The 23,572-nt window shown below is 42.5% G+C and overlaps 1 protein-coding gene across 2 annotated transcripts in view; it reads left to right on the top strand.

Moving 5' to 3' along the window:
* SLC22A23 (solute carrier family 22 member 23) overlaps nucleotides 1–23,572 on the top strand; it is a 117,776-nt gene that overhangs the window by 23,859 nt on the left and 70,345 nt on the right. For both annotated transcript variants that reach the window (XM_020789843.3, XM_072998571.2), the window contains exons 2-3: nucleotides 17,707–17,810; nucleotides 21,879–22,033. In XM_020789843.3, the coding sequence (XP_020645502.3) occupies nucleotides 17,707–17,810; nucleotides 21,879–22,033 (259 nt within the window). The remainder of the gene's footprint in view (nucleotides 1–17,706; nucleotides 17,811–21,878; nucleotides 22,034–23,572) is intronic.

Raw genomic sequence — 23,572 nt, 5'->3', positions numbered from 1 at the left:
TGGGAAGACAAATTTCTTGAACTTCCGTCTCGCCTGTTTATATCCAGTAGTAACTGTGACAAACCCAGACCTACTGGGATCTGCCACACTTTCATTAAGCTGCCACCAACCATTCCCTTTAAGAAGTCACACAGACCAGGGATGGATTTTTAAACAATAAAAAGAATAAGGTTTATTTTAAATACACACAGGGTAAATAAAACAATCAGGTGAATAGGATAAAGTAACGTGGCTTATTCTCACTCATACAAGCATACAGTTTGGTTCACCCAGAACCCTTAACTTGAAGCACAGACCCTGAACCTATCAGTTCTGGCTAACCAACAGACACCTGAACCTATCAGGTTGGTACTCTGACACACAGAAGTACCCTGTCTGACACACAGACTCCCACAACAGCTTCTTCTTCCCAGCTGCTGCTTCGTCACACCCCAGTGTCTCTCAGCGTCTCCTAAACTCTCCACACACGCTTCACATATTTATACAGTACAGCCCCTCCTCCTGATGTCCCGCCTTCCACTCCCCATAGGATGGAACTTTCCCTCCAAACCCATGACAGACAGGTAACATCAGTGCTGTATGTAACACCTCCCCTCTTTATAAGTTGTTTTGTAGGGGGAAAGCTAACGTGCTTTTCACCAAAAAACAACCTGAATAAAACATACAACAACAGTTATACATACCATATAATACTTACTCATACTTACATTCTAAGTTAAGCATAGCAAATAGGCATTTAAACATTTACCTTATACATTACATCAATTTACCTTTATTCATACAAACCAAATTCAAAAAAAACCAGGTACATTTAACTTTTTGTCCTCATTATATACACATAGTCCATGTTTCTTTCGCCGTCTTCATTCTTCAGGTCTTCTTGATAAGGCGTCAGCAACACAGTTCACTGACCCTCTGACCACCTTCACTTCAAAGTCATAGTCCTGTAGGTTTAAAGCCCACCTCATAAGTTTGCTATTGTGGGTTTTCATTGTCTTTAACCATTGCAATGGTGAATGGTCAGTACACAGAATAAAATGTCTTCCCCAGATGTAAGGCTTGGCCTTCTGGATCGCGTAGACTATGGCCAAACACTCCTTCTCCACGGTTGCCAAATGTCTCTCACCTTTTTGAAGTTTCCTACTCAGGTAGGACACTGGATGCTGGTCACCATTCTCATCCTCCTGGCACAGAACTGCTCCTACCCCGCTGTTAGACGCATCGGTGTAGATGATGAACTCCCGGTCGAAGTCTGGAGCACGCAGGACAGGATAGTTGATTAACGCCTCCTTCAACCTCTGGAACGCCGCCTCACAGTCGCTGGTCCACGGGATGCGGTCATCAGCCTTCTTCCTCGTCAGATCGGTCAGCGGAGCCGCAATCTCGCTAAACCTCGGGATGAACTTTCTGTAGTAGCCCACCAACCCAAGAAATGATTTGACTTTTTTCTTGGTGTTGGGTCTAGGCCAATCACGAACAGCTTCTATTTTGGCCTCCAGGGGTTTTATCATTCCTCCCCCTACCATGTGACCCAAGTATTTTATTTCTGGGCTACCCAGCTGACACTTGCTGGCCTTTACTGTTAGCCCTGCTGCACTTAACCTCTGCAGCACTAACTCCAGGTGTATCAGGTGATCTTCCCAGGTATTACTGAAGATCCCTATGTCGTCAATGTAGGCCACTGTAAAGTCACTGAGCCCTGCCAAGGTCTGGTCCATCAGCCTTTGGAATGTGGCTGGTGCATTTCTGAGACCAAAGCTCAGGACTCGAAACTCATAGAGACCAAAAGGGCTGCAAAAGGCAGTCTTTTCTTGATCCCTGGGATCAATTCTTAATTGCCAATATCCCTTTACCAGGTCCAATGATGAGATGAACCGACAACCCCCTATGGTTTCAATCAGGTTGTCTAGCTTGGGCATTGGGTAGGCATCAGGAGTGGTTACACGGTTTAATTTCCTGTAATCAACACAAAACCTAATGCTCCCATCAGGCTTGTCCACAAGGACTATCGGAGAGGACCAAGGACTAGACGAGGGGACGATTATGTTCTCCCTCAGCATTTCGTCCAGCTCCTTCCGCACCTTGTCCCTATAGGGTCCCGTTACTCGGTATGGGGATACTGCCTGCGGGGGTGCATCCCCTGTGTGGATCCGATGCATCACTCCCTTCACTATCCCCGGCTTGTTGGAAAACACCTGTTGATATTTACTAAGCAGCATTTTTAGTTCTTGCTGCTGGTCTTGGGTGAGTGCAGGACTGATCTTTACCTCCTCTGGGTTGTATTTTACTTCTCCTCTACCCTCCCAGAAGGGTAATTCAGCTTCCTCCCTCTCAGCTGCTTTTATCGCGAATAAAACCCTCTGTTCCCCTCTGTAGTAGGGTTTTAGGGCATTCACATGAACCACCCTCCTTGCTTGGTTCTCCTCCTGCTCTATTAGGTAGTTCAGGTCTGACATCTTGGAGATGACCCTATATGGTCCTGCCCATTTGAGCTGCAGTTTATTCTCTCTGCAGGGCCTAAGCCAAAGCACTTCCTCCCCTGGGTCAAAGTGCCTCTCTCTAGCTTTGTGGTCATACCATGTTTTCTGTCTGACCTTCTGAGCTTGCAGGTTTTCTGCTGCCAGCTCTAGATTTCTCTTTAGGTCATTCATCAAGGTGTCTATGTAAGTCACAACGTCTTGTGGGTCATCCTGGGTGACCTGCTCCCAAATTTGTTTGATCAAATCAAGGGGCCCTTTCACCCCTAAGTGTGCAGCAAACATGTCAGAGTGACCCCTTTGTAAGATCATGGGGCGATACTTTTCAGGTACCACCAGCTGACTTCTGATCCCATCTCCCCCTTTTGAGATATTCCTCAGGGTTTCTCTATATAAAATCCCCTTTTTCTCCAGAAATCTCACTGGGGTTTCAGGTGTTAGCTGGGCGTCAGTCACCTGTTCAAAACACTTTTGGAGAGTGGCGTCTGCCTTTTGCTCCTGTCCAAATCTGCTGTCTGTGGTTAAGGTTTCCACCACAGCTTCTGAACTCCCCTCTGCTTCCGTCTCTGGCTTATCATTACCCCCCTGAACTGTCCCCGTGGTGGCTTGTGAGCGTGTAATCACTAGCACCCGTTTCACATGTTCAGCCAGGTCATTTCCCACGAGCACGGCTGCTGGCAGAGTCGATAAAATCGCTAGCCGCCAATCTCCCCTCCAGCCTTGAAAGTGGACAGGTACCTCTGCTACTGGCAGAGAGATTACCTGCCCCTCAATCCCTGCCACCTTTATGCTCTCATTTGGGATTATAAACTCCCTGGGAATAATATCTGGATGGCACAGGGTTACCTGGGAACAAGTGTCCCGCAGCCCCCTATACTGACGGTCAAGTATTCCCACGTCCACCCCGGCTGTCTCAAACAATTGAGAATCTGTTTTCACCAGCAAGCAGCGCTTTACCTCTATAAGAGGACCATTTTCCTCAGCCTGATCAGCATAGGTAGCTGTTCCAGACTGAGTAGCCATGGCAACAGGCTCCCTCAGTGACACTGAGCCTTGCTCTTTCTGGACACAGAACACAGCTTTTGGCTTGGTCCCACTAGCATTCTGAGGCACCATTCCTTTTAGCTGCTTTAATTTCTCACATTCTGAGATTAGATGACCCTTTCCCTGACAGAAATAGCATTTTCTGGTGTATTTTGATTCTCTCTCATCTTGTTTTGGTTTTCCCTCCAAAATCTGAGGTCTTGGTTTCATGTCTGAGGGCTTCCCTTCACCATGGGCCCCTCCCCCTTGCTGGTTTTTCCCTGGTCCCTGAGAGTACTTGCTGTAGGTTTCTTTGGGTTTACCTACAGATTTCCCCTCACCCAAGGGCTTTCTTATTTGGGAGATAAAATCCGCGATCTCTGCGGCTGCTGCCACAGATTTCGGTTTCCTTTCCCTCACCTGGAATTTCAATTCCCCATGCAGGACTGAATAGAACTGTTCCAGGGCTATCAAGTCTTTAAGCTGTTCATAGGTCTCTGTTCCCTCCTGCGACAGCCATTTCTCAAGCAGCCTCACCAATTGGGCCCCCACTTGGGTAAAAGTCTGTTCTGGCTTTTTGGTGAGGGACCTGAACCTTTGTCTCAGCTGCTCTGCATTTATCCCATGTCTTGCAAACACCAGTTTTTTAAACTCTGCGAAATCTTTCATCCGTTCCTCAGGCATCTCGGCATAAACCTCAGCCAGGCTACCACTGATTAAAGACCGCATGATGGTCATCTTCTCAGTTTCCCTCACTGAGAAGTCCACAAACGCTCTTTCCACTAAGGAAAAGAACACCTCGGGACAATCTCCCTTGTGGTACACAGGGAATTTCTTCAGGTCAGCCTTAGACAGTTGGCCCCCCTCAGAATCCCTATTATTATTATTGTTCTGGTTCATCAGTTCCAATCTCTTTAATTCAAACGCCATTCTCTCTCTCTCTAATTCAAATTGCCGCTGTTTCTCTCTTTCCCTTTCCTCCATTTCCCTCACCCTCAGTTCATGCTGTTGGGCTATGAGTATTTTTCTGAGTTCTGGGTCTTGCTCTCCTGTGCTGTCACCTTGCACTGAGCCAAATTCATCCTCAGAACCTTGGTCAATCTGGGGGTCTTTCACTTCACTCATGTCTGCTATCTTGCTTCGAGTCAAGGGCATAATCCCCCCTCAGAACAGGCGGCTTTAAAAAGTCAAGCCTCAAAATAAAACGACCACTTTTTTCCTTCTTGCCTCAGAACCAGCTCTCCCTAGAGATTGCTGCTGTTCCTCAGCACTTAAATTGCAACAGTATCGAGTCAGAGCCTACCCCCCTCTGCTGGGCCTCTCAGCTGGCAAGCTAGCTCGCTGTTACTACGCAGTTTTGCCTCAGCTTTTTCCCGCCAAAACTAGGCTGCCTCAGAGCACCTTAATCTAAGTCTCCCCAGTTGGCACGTTCTTCTACTAGCGCACCTCCCCGTGAGGTACACCTAGAAGATTACCTACGCGCCTCAGACTGTCCCTGACTAGACCCCCCTTGCTCTGGGCACACTTGCCAAGGCTTTGCTGGACCGCTGGACAACTGGACCAGTCGTATCCCACCGCTGCCACCAATCAATGTGACAAACCCAGACCTACTGGGATCTGCCACACTTTCATTAAGCTGCCACCAACCATTCCCTTTAAGAAGTCACACAGACCAGGGATGGATTTTTAAACAATAAAAAGAATAAGGTTTATTTTAAATACACACAGGGTAAATAAAACAATCAGGTGAATAGGATAAAGTAACGTGGCTTATTCTCACTCATACAAGCATACAGTTTGGTTCACCCAGAACCCTTAACTTGAAGCACAGACCCTGAACCTATCAGTTCTGGCTAACCAACAGACACCTGAACCTATCAGGTTGGTACTCTGACACACAGAAGTACCCTGTCTGACACACAGACTCCCACAACAGCTTCTTCTTCCCAGCTGCTGCTTCGTCACACCCCAGTGTCTCTCAGCGTCTCCTAAACTCTCCACACACGCTTCACATATTTATACAGTACAGCCCCTCCTCCTGATGTCCCGCCTTCCACTCCCCATAGGATGGAACTTTCCCTCCAAACCCATGACAGACAGGTAACATCAGTGCTGTATGTAACAGTAACTATGTCATATGAAAGCCCATGTTTAGAGTTTTGAAATATGCTAGTTTTAATTATTGGTTGTGTGTGCATAGGAGATGGAAAGAATTCAATTCTGTTTGTCGTCATCTTCATCTTCATCAACATCATCAGGTGCCATCAAGTCAATTGTGATTTAAGATTATCCTTTTCAGGGTTTTCCAGGTATAGAATACTCAGAAGTCGTTTACCGTTCCCTTCTTCTGGGAGTGCCCTGGGACTGTGCAGTTTCCCCAAAGCCACGCTGGCTGCCTCTACTCACGAGAGGCACAGTGGGGAATCAAACTCCCAACTTCTGGCTCCACAGCCAGATAACTGAGCTAGCCAGTCACCCTCAGCTCTCGTACCTTCATGGAATCCCTGCCTTTTTACATTCTTCTCCCTGGATTTTAATATGTAACCTGATTGCAACAGAATCATGCTTCAATTAATATTTTCTTAAGAATCAAGCACATTGATGATAATCAGATTCTGTTACAGCTGATTCCCCACGCTTGCTTCCCAAACAAACTCCTCTGTGTAAGCTGACTCCTTGTGTGTTTGTGGTTTGTGACTGGCTTTAGTTGTGCAATGCTCTGTTCTTTGTAGCTCAGGAGCAAGGAGATGCTACTCTCTATCATATAGATTCTGAAAGCCAATTTTGACTGCCTTGGAAGATGGCCTTCTCTTCTTCATTGGAATTTTATAAATACTGTATAGGCTGGGTGGGCATCTATCAGGGATGCTGTGGTGATGGATTTCCTGTATGAATTTGAGGCTATGGTAGATGACCATGAGATACATTTCAGTTCTATGATTCTCCTTAGGGGTAGATCAGACCTAGCAGCCGCCTCTATAAGCCATTGCTAGGTACTCCAAAAGAAACTTGGGGGTTCAAAATGGAGCCGAAGAGACCTTTATGTGCTTAATAAAAACTGTTTCCCTCCTCCTCTTAGGCAGTCAAGCGAGCCTTGGAGGATACAAGCAAATACAGTTAGATGGATGCACACCTTAGCATGGGAAGGAGGGGGGTTGGAGCTGACAGCAATGCTATCAAGAGGTTTTACAAGTTTTTGCAGGATCAGGCAGGTCGAACCTGTGAAACAGATTAAGATGCATCCGCCTTCTTCATGAATTAATGGTCACATCAGCAGAAGAGAGGTGATAGTTGCAGTGGGGCAGAGGGAGAAATGCTGGAAGATCAGCTAATGGGCAGCAGCATTAATGGATTCTTTCTGAAATGATTAGAAACAACCGGACACCTAGGAGAGGCATGCTGAGAACTAAATTCTTTGAGCACTGTCACTTAGTTTGTGAGAGAGCAGCTCATTAGCAACTTCTTGCTTGTGCCAGACTTTGCCTTGCCTGGACTCCTGAGAATGGATTATGACCTGGATTGTAGTGCTGGTCTGCTTCTGTCTGCCCCCTGAAATTTAAAGTGATGAATTGCTTATGCTTAACTGATTTGCTTTATCCATGGGCACTAACAGCCATTCTTTTGGGAATTGGACTATCTTGGCAACACAGCCCAGCACTTTTTGAGAATAAAATCAGTTTGGGGGTTTTAGAACTTTGACTATCTGGATCATGAAAAGCTACAGACCATTGCCACAACATTTAATTGTCGTGATACATCACCTATACTCTGCATAAAGAGCTACTGTTAGGATGGAATGTGGAAAAACAGAATTGTTCTCCACCACAAAAGGTACAGTGGGGTCTTGACTTAAGAACGGCTCGAGTTAAGAACATTTTGACTTAAGAACCACTCTCATAGGAAAATATTGACTTGACTTAAGTACTTAGATTTGACTTAAGAACTGAAAAAAAACCACGTGGGAGGCAGGGAAAGTGCAAAATTTGAACTTTTAGTTAACTATTGGCCAGTGAAAAGGGTGCCTGTCTGCTTCCTCACTCCTCCCAGCGTTTAGAGAGTGGATTGGGAGACAGTCTTCAGACTGCCTGGTACTGTACTGCGTGGACTGTATTTTCCCTGCCTTCCCTGAACCTTTCTTGACCTAAGAAAAAAAGAAACAAAATATCCCCCTCTAGTGGTCGAAGGCAGAATAGCAGCTTCCCATTAGTTTCTATGGATGGAAAAGAGCAGATACGGATCAAATGGTTTTCAATGCATTCCTATGGGAAATGCAGATTTGACTTGAGAACATTTTGACTTGAGAACTGCCTTCCAATACGGATTAAGTTCTCAAGTCAAGACCCCACTGTATCAGACAAAGGTGTCTTCCTAATAGTTCAGACTATAAGCAGAAAATATAATATTAAAATCTACATTAGATTCAAATGAACGTGTGAGCAAAGGAAGGAAAGTGAGCCGTCCTCACGGACATCTAAAGAAGAAGAAAGTGAGGGATGCGCTGTGGGTGAATTAATCAAACTGGACGATGAAGAGGGGGGTACTAATAGAGCGATAGAGGTGTTTCTAGCGGAGAGGACAAAAGACTGGGGGGAGGAGTCAGGAGACTGGAGATGGGACGAGGTTATAAAGGAAGAGAGGGGAGAGAAAGAGTTAGAAGGGGGAAAGGAAGAGAAGAGTACGCAGACAAGGGAGACAGGAGTAGAGAGAGAGAAGATTGCGACACTAGTAAAGAATTTCCCGAACCTAATGAAGGAAGATGGTCTGTTGCCTCTACCGAAAGAACTGAACAAAGTTGAAGCCTGTGAGTTCTCAAGGGGATGGAGACCGGGAGTGGGTTCGGCTTCTCGCCCAATGATGGACAGAGAAACCCTTGGTGGAGCCAGCCCTTTCCTACCCAGGCTGGAGGGATCTGTAGTGGTCCATCCTTGCTGCAGGACTTCCTGCTCAGTTCTGACTGCGTCGGCCGCGAGTCAGAACGCAATCGCTCGTTTTGGGGGGAAGAAATAGTGAAAACCAAAGATGTAATGCCTGGGGTAAAGCCCAAGAAATATAATTTGTTAACAAATGAAGAGTTGCCGGACCCGTTTGGTCCTGAGTTGCTTGATGAGAAAGCCAATAAAACAAACCCGTTTTTGACCGTTACATCGACTCCTGCAGTTATTCCCGCCGAATCCCTTGGTCCGTCCCCCACAGAGAAAGGACCCAATCACAGAAAGAGAGGTGAAAATCAGTGGAAGAAACTTCAGTAATCTAAGATATGTAGATGGCACCATATTACTGACAGAAAATTCCAATATCTTGAAATAACTACTGATGAAAGTTAAAAAGGAAATAAAAAGGCTAGGTTGCCATTGAACATTAAAGAAACAAAATCATGACTACAGTAAGATTATTTAACTTTATTGTTGAATACAAAGAAACCAAAATTATTAAAACTATTCTATATCTTGATTCAATTATCAGTCCAAATGGAATCTGTGGCCAAGGAGTCAGAAGAAATGGAGACTTGGAAGGCAGATACATATAAAGGGACTACAAAAAATCCTCATGTGTAAATATGTGCTTCTGGAGATCAAGACCAATAGAATCTATATACTGTACAGTACTATGATATTCCTAATTGCTGTGAACAGATGTGGAAGGTAGTCAGTGAAGAAAGGTGATAGGAAAAAAGCTTGGCTTATTTAAAATATGGTATTGGAGGAGAGCTTTATGACTGCTATGGACAGTCACAAAGACAAATAAACTAATGCTGGATCCAAACAAGCCTGAATTATCAGTAGAAGCTAAAATGACTGAACTAAGGCTATAGTATCTTGGACTCATCATGAGAAGGTAAAATTTAACTGGAAACGACAATAATGCCAGGAAAGATGGAAGGAACAAAGGAAGCCACAGCCTTTGGCGAAACATTAGGAATAACAACCTCCAGAACACGGCCAAAGAGCCCGAAAAACGCACAACAACCACAGCCTTTAGTTAACAGGACCTGAGCAAGACTACTAGTAAGAGTTGCTTTTGTAGGTCATTAATTTATAAGGTCTCCATAAGTTGGAATCAGTTTGACAACATGTTACAACATCAAGCTTTGTTTCATTTAGGGATCCTCTGGACACAACAGAAATGTAGGGATCTTTTAATTGAAATGGGACTATTCACCTATATCTTGAGTAGGTAGTAGTGCATGATTTGAAACGATGGGGCACGAAACAGCGCCTGGTCATAATTTTTTCATGTTTATAAAAACGCAGGAGGAGAAGGAGCACCCTGCTGCATAGCTTTACGTTTCAAATTATTCAGTAGAATAGCCTTAAGGGAAATAAGCAACCACGTAGCAGTGAGAATGGTAACTGGCTCTTTTCAAGACAGTGTATCAGGGTATTTCACACTTGTTTTGACAGTGGAAGTCAGAGCCTTCATTATAGGATTAGTTGTAGGCTGGAAATTTGGGACTATGGTTTGCATGAAAGGGTGCAAAAACTGGGGGAATGTCATGCTCTGTATGTTGTTCTCTCCCCTCAACCCACCCTACATGCCACTAGGATTTGGCTTGGAGGTTTTCAAGAGCCTTCTTGGGGGGGGGGGGGGAGAGACTTTGACCTGGGGTTGGATTCGTGAGAAAATCAGTTATCAGTTCTTTCTTGTTTGTTTTCTTGGTGGTCTGCTGGGAATTTGGATGGCTTTGGCCATTAGATTAGCTATATTTTCTTAGATCCAAGCTCCTTGCTTTTATATCTCTTCTCTATGGTCTTTATATTCACAGTCCTTGTTTGGCTGACAGGCTTAGCACTGGTTGGTGGAGTGGTTTGGGTATTCCAGGAAACTGAGGGTGCACCGCTTAGCAGATGCAAGTCAGTGTAGAAGATTTTGTATGTTGGGATGGTTGGTGCTTAGAAGTCCACTCTTCTTTCTTTTTGGCCTTCCTTTCAGTTCATGAGAGGTCAATGCTTTTTTTTCAGGGGTGAGAAGTGTTAATTCAGTAAAAAAAATAGGAACAATAGCAACAATGATGTTTGAGTGAGAGTGTGGCAGAAACCTTGAGGTGAATCTGGGCAAGCAGAGGAGTCTGAATCTGTATGAAAAGAACAACAGGGATGATGTGGAATAGGATGCACTCGTCCATCTCCATGTTTTGGTGCCAGTTAGTTGGTGAATTGCAAAAGTGGACAGGACTTCTGCTCTTCGAATACAGTAGATTTCTTCAAGCAAGGAAGTAAGTAATACTAAATCATTCTGAAAACTAAGTGTCTCTATGCTACTTATTTATAGCAGTTTGATAGCCCTTCAGTGGCAATGCCTTCGTCCTAGGCAACCGTAAGATCTGTAGTTTGGGGAGGTAGTTGGTGAAGATGAACTCTAGTGTACTTCCTTGAATTGTAGTTCTCTAGCAGTAATTGCCTCAACAAATTACTGATCTCAGGTTTCCATAAAACGGAGCCATGGCAGTTCAAATGATACCAAATTGTGTAGCTTAAACACACTCTTAATATAATAGAGATGGAATTCACAGTATGATTTTGCCCCCACCCCTATATTTTTCCTCTCTTAAAAGAGAACACTGGAAAAAATGTTTTGGAGCGCAAGTGTAAATGAAATTCAAACCCCAAGATTAAAAATGTAAAGACTGAAATGCAATTAACACAAAACTATCAAATCAATAAAAGATTGATTTGATAGTTTTGTGTTAAATGCATTTCAAACAATGCAGCATTTCCTCCATGCTTCTTGTCCCAGTGGAAATCTAGGTGGCAACAACATTCTTCTGAAAGAGATGCATATGTGAGCATACATGCTAATGTAATTGTAGCATGAGCATCAATTTAACAGAGCAATTACAGTGGAAAATAGTTAACATAACAGCTCATTGAGACTTCCCCATAACCACTGGCGGATATGTTTCCTTGGCCAAAGTAATGTCAGGGGAACTGAGAAGGTGCATATGCGGGCAGAATGGATGTGGTTTTGATCCTAGTAGCTCTGGAAGAAAATAGCTACGGTACTTGTTTTCAATGCGTTTAGGGGCCAGTAGGTAAATCTATACCCAGTTATGACTCAGAAGAAGCAGAAAAACAGCAAATGTCAGAAGTAAGTCTGCTGTGGAAGAATCAAGATACTGCTGGACTTTAGAAAGTGGTAGCGATTCTCCCCTTTTTGAAAAAGAGCATGAAGCCACTGACAGCTATAGCAGTGATCACACCAAGCGGCTGCTATAGGCACCTTTTTTGTGTGTTTTGGCTTTTTGATCTGTAGAATCTTTTGCACATAATTACTATGTTAAATGGGCCTAGGATGGTTTAAAGGTCTGCTTTAAAGGTCTGGATTTTAAGCAGCTGCCTAGCAACTTGGAGCTAGCAGGCTTTATCTTCACCACCCCGAGATCTTATAAGTACTTCTGTATTGACAACCCAGTTCAGGTTCTGCAAGGCTTATTTTAATCAGACCACAACCTTTTCAAGCTGCCTTATAAAAGTGTTTTTCTTCGATTAAGCCTTTTGAGTCTTGGATGGCTTATTTCAACCATTAGTGGTACAGAGAAAAACACATTTAAACAAATGCAAGTGCAAAGAGCCAGTATTTCAGAGTTGTAGTTTAGGGCTTTAAAACTGGAAGTTATCTTCTGCTCAGGAAGGGAGATATTGCCATGTGTTGCCATTATTAAAGAACATAGCTTGCTGACTTTTGAAATCTTCATTCAGCACTAGTACACTTGCCTTGGGTGCTGATATGAATACAATATCATGTTTGCAGTGTTGTGCTGACATCTCTATAGGCAGCATATCCCATCAGAGGCACTGATGACCTAGCAGAGCAAGCATTTTGATTGAGTTGTCAGTCATGCAGTGAATGCTGATCTCTATATGAGTCCTTGTGTCCCTCAAGATTGCAAGAAGATCTTCAGGGTCCCAGTGCCAAAGCTTGGAAAAGTTACTTAAGGGGACTGCAACTCCCAGAACCCCTTAGCGAGCACGGTCACAGGACTTCTTCTGCTGAAGAAGCATTAGGGCTCTCTCAAGCAGAAGATCCTATCTTCCTCCAAACTACGAATCCCAGAATTTCTTAAGATGGATTAGTGTGGTACTGAACATCTGCACTATAGATACATGCCTCTTGTATGTCTGCTGCCTAGTTAATTGCATGGTGATTACACAGTTTAAGTGTAAATGCTACAGTAGAAAAGTGTCTTAATATAACCCAGAGGAATATGTCAGCAAATTGGCAAAAGGGAAATTCCAATTCACATGACATCCCGCTTCCCCCCACCCTCCTTCTAAGCTTGTGAATGTAGAAAGCAAAATCTCATGCCATTCACAAACGTCCATGTTCTGAACCTTGTGGTCAGATTGTGTTTGCCATCAAAAGAGTTTTTGTGGAGAAAATCTGGAGGAATTCTGTCAGTGTGGTTTAACCGCCATGCCTTGTGATGCAGCAGCTATGGTTTCTGCACGCCTGCTGGCTAGCGTGTCTGCCTGGGAAATGTTAGCTCAACTGGTTGAAGGCAGCAACGGGACAGGCACCCTGAGACTGTGTTCTGTTCTGCTCGTTTCCTCTCTCACAATAGGCCTTGAAACAGCTTGGTGAGCAGGCTTGGATAACGGAGCAGAATTTTCACTGGGTTTTGATTTTTTTTTTTAAAAAAAAAACCACACTAAATGTTCAAAGAGCTCTCTCAGATTCTGTGATATTCTGATGAAAATATTTTATAGAATGGTTCCAGACACCCTCTCCTCCACATGCAGCTGGACACAAAATGTGCTTTTAAACTGAATATTTTTGCAATTATCAGGTCTATGATAAAGAGCTGTAGTTGACTACCAAGTAGGTAATGCTATTGTGCAGGATTTGTTCAATTAATCTTCCATATGATTTTTGTCCATTTTCACTCAGGAGGAATGAAGATTCTGTTGGAGGAGTACGTAACCACGCAGGAACCTTTTACTGAATCCACTGGTCTTCTTAGCTCATGATTGCTAGCTGTAACCAGCAGCGGGGTTCATGGCAAGATTCTTTTCTGAAATACCTGGAGGTCCCAATCAGTTCTGACCCTGCTTAGCACCCCAAAGTATATGAATGCATTTAGGGTGCCATGAAGTAGAATAACATACCATTTGATCAGTTGTGCCATGGATATCCCACCACATCTTTTTCTCATGTATATTTGAGTATTTTCAGCAGTCCAGCTGAGTGACTGTATTTCACTTTAAAACAGGAGTGTGCTGCACTAGTAGGTCTCCAGTTGCTTTAGAAATCCAGTACCATGGGAAGGGAAAGGTCACCCAGGTTTGCTGTACAGGTGTAAATTTCTTGGTAGGCTTAAACTCTATGTTGTGAGTTGTGTATGAACTCTGTGTTGTTTATGAACCTGTACTAATTCGTAATTGTGTGCCGTCAAATCACTTCTGACTTATGGTGACCCTTTTCAGGGTTTTGTAGGGTAAAGACTGGTTTACCATTCCCTTCTTCTGGGGGCACCCTCGGACTGTGCAGCTTGCCCAAGGACAGACAGGTTGACCGTTCTGGGATGCACAGTGGGGAATCGAAGTCCCCAACCTCTGGATCTGCAGCCGGATACCAAACGTGCTGAGCAGTCCAGCCGGCTGATACTTTTATTAGACCAACTAAACAGACAGAACATTCTCTGTGCATACTTATGAGACAAGAAATCTCTTCATGGAATATGAGGTTGCCTAAAGTATTAGGGACGTGGTGGCACTGCAGGTTAAACCGCAGAAGCCTCTGTGCTGCAAAGTCAGAAGACCAGCCGTAGTAAGATTGAATCCACGCAACGGAGTGAGCTCCCGTTGCTTGTTCCAGCTCCTGCTAACCTAGCTGTTCGAAAGCATGTAAAAATGTGAGTAGATAAATAGGTACCACCATGGTGGGAAGGTAACGGCATTCTGTATCTAGTCACGCTGGCCACGTGACCACGCTGGCCCTACAGCTTGGAAACAGGAATGAGCACTGCTCCCTAGAGTCAGACACAACTGGATTAAATGTCAAGGGGAACCTTTACCTTTATCTAAAGTATGGGGGAAGCTTAAGGACTATGAAATCACAACACCATCTTGAAAACCCAGGGACTTGTTTCAAAATGGGAATTCAAAGCACTCCCCTCAGGTGAGTTGGTAAGGCTCTGTGTGTTTGTTTAGACTACAACTAACAGAATTCTTGCAGGCAGCCTTGATCCCTGGGCAATTCTGAGAGTTGTAGTCCAAATCTCAAATATGCACATACAAAGTATATTGTTTATGCCTTTCTGTGGCTTTTCTTAGGGGTTTTCAGGATGAAATTTAATCTCTGTTATGTCCTATTACAATCTTTGCATTATCTTCTTTATATCTTTTGACAACATACATATTACATGGTTCTAGGGTTGTGGGCTCCTCCCACTCCCTTTCAGGTAACGTCCAGACTGCTGAGATTTTTTTTTTTACTGCAAAAGCCTGCACAGAGGATTGTGTGCCTTTTTGTGTGACACCACAACATGGATTGTGGACTTTTGTCTTACAGTCAACACAGCCTCTCTTGAAGATATTGCGTGACTAATCAGGCTTGTTTACCAATCAGCTCATTTGTTATATGTGTTTGATTTTTAAATTCAGGAATAGCAATATTGATCCAAATAATTTGCTTGAATGCAGTGTTAGATTTATTAGTCAGGTGCTAAACATTTAGTCTAAGATATATCCTCTCAAGATTGTGGATATTCGATTAGCTGTAGAAAGCCTTAAGTCGTCAACAGCCCTAGTCAAAATGTTAGGGTGGGATTCTTCTTGTTAACTACGAGATGAACAGGAGTCATTGGGGACGACCACAGATGGCATTTTATGGGGCCAGCTTGTGATTGTGTGTATGTACAATCTGTCTAAAGGCTGAAAGTACATCTTAACATCTCTAAATGGAGGATTGCATATGGCCTAGCCGGGCCTTCATTTCAAATGTTTGCCCCACAGAAATGATGATACAGCAGTGGTACAGAAATAGTATGCAGATATTATACAGATATTTAAGAGTTTTAGATATTTATCTGCAACTTAAGCGCTCATGTCACTTTGAAACTGCCAGAAAGCTGCCTCTGAATTATATGTATTATTAAAGGGTAGCTGAAAGGATCAAATGAAAAAAAAAAAGCTAACAGATGCATAAGGTGGTTTTTTTTGGGGGGGGGGGAAGGGGACAGGCACAGGGTTGCCAGGTCTAGGTGTGCTGGCAGGAGTCTCAGGGACGTGCTGTGCTTATCCAGGAAGGGAGATAAGTCTCAGCACAAGTAAAGCTGGAGGAAGGAGAAGTTTGTTTTTTGTGGGATGGACATGTCTCTCTGCTCATTTCCAGCCGGTATCAGGGTTTATTGGCTCAGCATGAAGACGTTTCTGTGTGGGTTGTGCCTGTGCATTGTGTCTTATAAAGCCTAGAGGAAGGGAGGGCACTGGAGAAAGAGCTGGTGGGTATGTCCACTTGGAGCCACAGAGAGTGGAGCCTCAGCTTTGCAACTTATGATCCTTTATTACGCAGTCCCCATCTCTGTGCTTTCACAAGGCCCGGACCCTGGTATTTGCTGTTGACCAGGCAGTCCTAGACAGGTATGATAGTTATTACAGACATAAATATTTTCTAAACAGATAGCACTGAAGAGAATGGGTAGAGATATATATTTTTCTTTTGTGGTATTAAAAGTGGGTAACCAATAAAGATGGTTGGTATTGATCATGAACATTCGAGGCCTCATGATGAGGACATGGAAAAGGGGATAATTTTCACATAATGTAGAACTAGTTCCTGGAATCTGAAAATCTGTTGGTTCTGTTTTTGTTGTATTTCTCAGAATCCAGCAGTATTCTTAACCTGTTGATCTTCTGTTATCAGGTGTGAGACTTCTTATGGTAATTTCCTTGTGGAAGGACGTTCCCATGTGGGAGTTTCATGCATATTTTAGTGCTCATGTTACTAATGTAACAATTTGAAATGTATTTTTCTTAATGTATGCATTTTCTGTGCATTTTCTCATTGTTTAAAAATATTTGTGTAAATTTTCTTTTGTGTGATGTAGAGGGAAAATACTCTGATTATTTTGTTTCCTCCTGAGGATGCTAAACTGATGGATACACGGGCTCTTTTGTTAATATCACAGTCCATGAATCTGACAGATTTGTAAAACAAACAAAGCAAAATCAGTCCTGATGAATCCAAAATTCTTTTTCTATCCCTAATAATAGGTGCAATGTGTTACGATGGTGACCACTTTGTACAAGGAGTTGTGGTGGTCATGGTTAGACAACCTCCTAAGACATAAATATACTGGATGGCCATATGTTCTGGGCATATAAGTGGCCCATCCATGAGCAGAGGAAGTGTATCTCAAAATGGTAGATGCTGAAGGGCAAGCAGGAGTGGGTGACCATCATTATTGAGCTTCAGCAATAAGATGTAGGAGATTCATGGCTTCAGTAGCCAGGCTACCTCTGTGTTCTTATAAACTTACAGGATGGGGTTGGGGAAAATGTAAACACTTGGCACTCATTAATCATCAGTGTGGTACAGTAAAGCCACAAAGAGCTTCAGCTATGATAGGTCAAGTATGCTGCAGAATGTCTGGTATGGGAAGTGCCTGGCTTTCCAGATGATATTGGTCTGCAATGTTTATTAATGCTTGCCAAGGCTGAATTAAATGAGCTGAAGTCCTGAACTATGTCAAATTTAAGAGACCCCATAGTAATAATACTGTGATATCACCCTGAACCTGCCTTATGTTGCCTGATTTCAGAAGCTAAGTAGGGTTGGGCCTGGTTGGTATGTGGATGGAAAACCATCAGAAATACTAGGTCAGACAAGGAAAGAATCCTGTCTGTAATCTTGGAAAGACTTTGCCAATCAGAATTGATATTTCTGGACTAGGTGGACCAATGATCTGACTCAATATAGGGCATCTAACATTCATTATATTACAATTATTCTAACAGTGATGCATGGGGTAGTTGGGTGTTTATGTGTTTTAGAGGCTCCTCATTGAGTGGGGCTAGAAACTGTAGCTTACCTAGCTTGTGCATAAATCCAGCACTGACCCTCGTCAGCATAACGAATGGTGGAGGATGATGAGAACTGGAGGCTAGTGTCCAAAGGGTCATAAGTTCCTTGTCTTGAATTCTGTTCCAGCCATTTTCTGAATAATGGTGCACTTTTCTAAAATGTGTTCTCTTCCTTTTTTTTCTAGTGGGATCTTGTCTGTGATTCTGCTTGGAAAGTCCACATTGCAAAATTTTCTCTGCTTGTGGGATTAATCTTTGGCTACTTAATAACAGGATGTATAGCTGACTGGTAAGTAGGAATTCAGCCGTCTCAAATGGCTAATAGTAAGTCTGCTTAAAACTGTTGCGAGATTGCTTTCAACTTAAAAGTTCTCCTTTATCACTTTTACTAAGTGACTTCTTCTGTGGAGAAATGACACTTTCATACATTACAGAAGCACTGACAGATGATAATGTGCAAAATAAAATAATTCTGAATTTTTAAAGAAAGTGTTTGCGATGGCATGGATGGCTTAGGTTGATGTACTTGCGCTAAGGCTGGCCAACAGTGCAATATTGTAAACCTGATAGGAGCTTCAGAATGGAGGTAGAAAAAGCCACCGGGCTTTCTTCTAGTGTGTAACATTAAAAAGAGGAGGTTAGGAGGAATTCAAGTATGTTACTTAAATAATTCCATTATAGGCATATAAAGATTTATTCCATCCCAGTCACGGAGTCCCTCACTAATAAGAAAAGACTAGGTTGACGTACAAACTGTTGACAAATCTGAACAGTGATGAAGAAAGATTTTGTTTTGTACAATAATAATTTTTTTAAAAAATAACTGAATCTTTGCACACAGCTCCAGAAATTTCTTTCTTGTATTCCCATCCAATTTTAGTTGGTTAATTATTCAAAATGCTTACAGAGATCCTCATTCACATGTACTGGCTTTTGAAAAACAGTGCAGCCATTATCTTCTGTTTAAAGCTCATTGTGACACACATCTTCTGATTCAGCAAAAGATATGGCTATACAGGCAGGCCTTTCCTACGGCCATTACCTAGCCTATTTCCCCTTTTCTTCTTTTTCTTTTCTCTCTTCTTCTTTTCTTTTCTCCCCCCCCCCTTTCTTTTTTCCTTTCCCATCTTGGAGTAATCTGGATTTTATCTTAGTTTATTTTTATATTATATGTAAACCACCCAGAGTAGACACGTTCTAGATGGGCAGTATATAAATCTATTAAATAAATAAAAACATACATACATACATACATACATACATACATACATACATACATACATACATACATACATACATACATACATACATACATACATACATACATACATACATACATACATACATACATACATACATACATACATACATACATACATACATACATACATGTGCAGAAATGTGTTTAAGAACATTGATATATCTAACTGGCCATGTTTCATAATCTGTAACATGAATAACGATCAGTCTCTGATGGTTAAAAAAAATGTCTCAGATATACCGTATTTTTTGCACCATAAGACGCACTTTTCCCCCACAAAACAGGGGGGTGGAAAGTCTGTGCGTCTTATGGAGCGAAGAAAACAGATTATATTTTCCTGTTTTCTTCTCCTAAAAAATTGGTGCGTCTTATGGAAAGGTGTGTCTTATGGAGCGAAAAATACGGTAGTTTGAATCTTGCTAGTGGGTTTGTGCGTTGGGGGAGGGTTGCAATTTGGTGGTACTGAAAAATATCTTCTCTATAGGTCTGCTTCTGTGGAGAATAAAAGGCAGCCAGGTTGCACAGTTCTAATCTTTGCCACCGGTTAGCACCATCCAAAACGTTGTTTACAAGGATTATATATATATTTAATCTTCGTAAACGTGTAGAAAAATAAATCTGTTTCTGTGATTTTGATTACATTTAAGCAGAATGAATTACGGAGAGCGAAATCACAGAGTCCTGATAGGAGCATCTTCCTGTTGCTTGGTAACCAGTGGCGATGGAAACTGTGGTTTATTAAACACGTTAGGTACTTGAGACTAGATTAAATGGTAGGGCTTTGATCTTACCAAGATAATGGCTCCAGTCTGTGGCGCAGCTGTTATAAACGCTATCCCCACCTGCCTTCTGCTTGGCCAGCTGGAGGTGGCCTCCTCGCACAGCAGGCTATTTAAGAGCCAGATAATAATTACTTGGGTGTGCCTAAGTGTATATGTAGCTCATGGGACCTGACTTCTTTGTAATTCCCTTTACATCTTGTCCTTTTGTTTGTGGTCAGAGAATTGGCGGAGGGGAAAATGGAGAACGAAGGCGAAATAAAAGCATAGATTTGGAGAGCATATTAGCGGAGGTGGCAGGTTAAAAAGAATGAACGAGGCAATCTGTGGGCTGTTCAGAGTAATCCTTTTTTATTTCACTATATGCATTATGGGAGAAAGAAGATAATAAGAAAACAAATAATAAATCAAGGGTAGGTACTTAATTTTCAAACAGTTTTCATCTATGCAGCCTTTTCATTGGCATATTGGTGAAATAATTATAAGCCAACTAGAGTCCTTAGAATATGACCAAATATAATAAAGTAAGGTCAGGATATCTTTGCAGAAATCCATACACACAGGAGCAATCACATAGTAGTTTTTCCCCCTGTGGTGTGCTTTCCCTTACATGATCGATTGCACAACCAGATGCATCCTTTATTTCATAACCTGTGCACAATTGGACAATGGCCACTGCTTTTCAGCTATGCATATTCCCATCCTATTAAACCTAGGGAATTATTTTGTGTGTGCCAAACTCTTCCATACACTGAGGAAGTTTATTGCACCTCATCTTAAAAAGCAGGCTTCATGAGAAGCTGGTATCTCGCTCTTTACTGGGGACAAATGAGTAAAACCCTGTTCTCCTCAGAACTAAAGGGTAGAATCCAGTGTTGCGTTAGAGCAGTGCTTCCCAGCCTTGGGTAACCCAAGTGTTCCTGGACTGTATTCCAAGAAGCCTTCATCACTGGTTGTGCTGGTTGGGCTTTCTGGGAATTGCAACCCAAGCTTGGGAACCACTGCATTACTCTCAAAATCAATCTCTTTCCTCCCAACCTCCTTCTCTTTCTTCCCTGAAATTCTCCACCAACACTCAGTCTGTTGTGGAGAGATCCCCCACCTCTCTGGAGCAGCTTTTGCACGTGCATAGGCCAAGATGATTTTGTTGCTAGAAGCAGTTCTGCCAGTGGGAGAGTGCAATTGGATCCCTCCCATTTGCAGGTTTCTAAAGGAGTAGATCCTGCAACATGAGCTTGCATGGTTTTTAAGATTGTCAGAGGTGGGCCAGTTCTTGGTGCCCCTCCCATCTGAGATGTGATGTGTGGCAACACATGATTTCTTATTGGTGGTGTCCCAGTTGTGTAATGCCGTTCCCTGGTAATATTCCCTTTGGGCCTCTCCCTCTACCGTTTAGGCACCACATATATCTGAAGCTGTTAAATGCCTTTTAAAAAGTCAGCAAACTCTCACCACAGTGCTTCCATAAGATTCTGTGCCACAGTGATTCCCAATCTTTCGTAGTAAATATCCCACCCATCAAGAAATTGACTCCCACCATGATAGAAGGGGGGGAAAGCTTCACTATTTTCAGGAAGGAGAATCAGTATGTTTGACATGCTTTCTGTTATTATACATATCATACTGTGTTTCCCTGAAAATAAGACAGGGTCTTCTATTAATTTTTACTCCAAAAACACATTAGGGCTTATTTTCAGAGAATGTTTTATTTTACAGTCATGTCATCTTCTTCTGGTTGCTGCACAATGCTGCACAATAGTGGATGGTGGGTTTTCACTTTACTGGGGCTTAATTTTTTTTTCCTTTTTTGGGGGGGGGTAGGGCTTATATTACAAGCATCCTGAAAAATCATATTAGGGCTTATTTTCAGGTTAGGTCTTATTTTCAGGAAAAAGGCTATATGCAAACATTATGGAGATAAAAATGCAGTAGTATCGTTGAGAGCAAATTCAAACACACAATTGTTATTAATATTTGACAATTGGGCTGATATTGTTGAGTATTAATAGCCATGTTGTGGTAAGCTACAAAACACAAAAGTAATTAAAATTTACAAGTGGTATTTGTCCTTTAGTTTTAGGGCTAAAACAGAAATAAAGAAACAATTTCATCATTTTATGTTGTGAATACCTGACATCTCACCTAAAAGACATACATCTGTGTCCCCATAGCGGCATGTATATTGGTGGTTTTGAACCTCTGCTGTGGTTAACAGTCAACATTGTTTGAAAGGTAACAGGGAATGTCAAATATGCAAACCGTTTTGTTGAGTCTGGAATAAGACATGTTTGGCTTTCTTCCTCTCTGCTTTCTACAGGGTTGGCCGCCGGCCGGTGCTGCTGTTCTCTGTGTTGTTCATTTTGATCTTTGGACTGACTGTGGCCCTCTCAGTGAATGTGACAATGTTCAGCACACTCAGGTTTTTTGAAGGTTTTTGCCTGGCTGGAATAATCCTTTCACTGTATGCACTGCGTGAGTATTGCCTTCATGATACATTTTAGACAAGGAACATTAAAAGCTTACTCCTTTACTCTGCCGCAGATGGTTGTAGATGTTTTTTTCCAAATGGCTGTGCCCAACCAGAAAAGAGAATATCACACCAGTTAATTCTGTCTATGTTTTGTTACATTATTGTGCCAGTTGTTGACAAACTCGTCAAACATGTCTGTGCTGCTTTTGCATTATTACAGTCTGAGAGAGAAGTGGGAGTGATGCAGTCTTTCCTTTTTCAAATCACTGCATCTCTGTGTGAACATAAGAAGAGCTCTGCTAAGAGCAGAGTGAAGAGACACCTTAGTCCAACTCTTGATTTCCAAGACCAGCTAGTCGGGTCCTTTTTGAATGACATGATTCTTTACCTCCAGGAACATGGACGCTTTATTTGAGTTGGCAGGGCTAATGCATGTTGAGAGGGAAGTATATTCCATGGACTATAATATTCTGTGAAAATCCTCTAAACTACTCTTTCACTGACTGCTACTCCAAAACATAACAGATTGGATTCACACACAGGGTGTTATCTGAAACTGGATGTCACCTTGCACAGTAGAATTTCCTCTTGTTCTCCTCTCCTTTGCAGCCACTCTACTACTCCAAAATCAGTTCTGGAGTAGTAGAGTGACACCAACTGACAGTCAACCTTCCCAAACTTGTGTCCCCATGTTTTTGTGGACTAAAACTCCCAGAAGTCTCCACCACTAGCTGTGCTGGCCAGAATTTCAGGTTGTTGTAGACCAAGAACATCTGGGGACACAAGGCTGGGAACCACTGGTCTACTGTGCTGCTATTGTGTGATGCTGGGAAGAGAGTACTGTACTGGGATACTCATTTATTAAATTTATATCCTAACTGTCTGCCCAGAACAGAGTGCAAGACAGTTAAAAAAAAATAAACTTGACTCTTCCCTCAGTTGTGCCCCATCAAATAATTATTTAGTAATTACCAGATTGATGCCAGACTTAAACACCCAAGACTGGATGGTCACAAGACAGTAGGCTCAGGAATTTCCTTTCTAGAAAGGAAATTCCAGAGTTCTTTGGGAGTGCCAACGTGAATTCAGGTCTATTGTTTTTCATTTCTAGATAGCAATCTTAATTCCCTGTATGCCATTCCTGTTTTAACCCATACTTGAAACAGCACAGAAATCAGGTAATAATTTTTTTCTGCCATGTATCCATCCCTCAAAATTTTCCCCACCCCCAATTCTCTCTAGATACCTGTCCTCTCTTTAGAATTTGCAGATAACTAACTTCAGAATATTTTCTTCAAAAAACCTTGTGTTAGAGGATGAGTTTCTCAGCACTTACACCTAAACATTCAGCTCGGAAAGTATTATATAACCTTAAAGGTCATAATGGCTGAGGTCCAAAGAACTGTCAACTTATATGCGAAGTCATGGAAAATGTCTTGCAGCGCAGTTCTGAAGTGTTTGGGGGTTTGTGCCGAAGTATGAGAAACATGTTGTGTTAAATCACGCAGGCTGTAACATGTAAGCTGTAGGAGGCCATGAAA

This window comes from Pogona vitticeps, chromosome 4 (genome assembly GCF_051106095.1).
Source record: "Pogona vitticeps strain Pit_001003342236 chromosome 4, PviZW2.1, whole genome shotgun sequence".
NCBI lineage: Eukaryota > Metazoa > Chordata > Lepidosauria > Squamata > Agamidae > Pogona > Pogona vitticeps.
The sequence above is the reverse complement of the archived record's forward strand: the minus strand, read 5'-3'. Positions and strand labels throughout refer to the sequence as shown.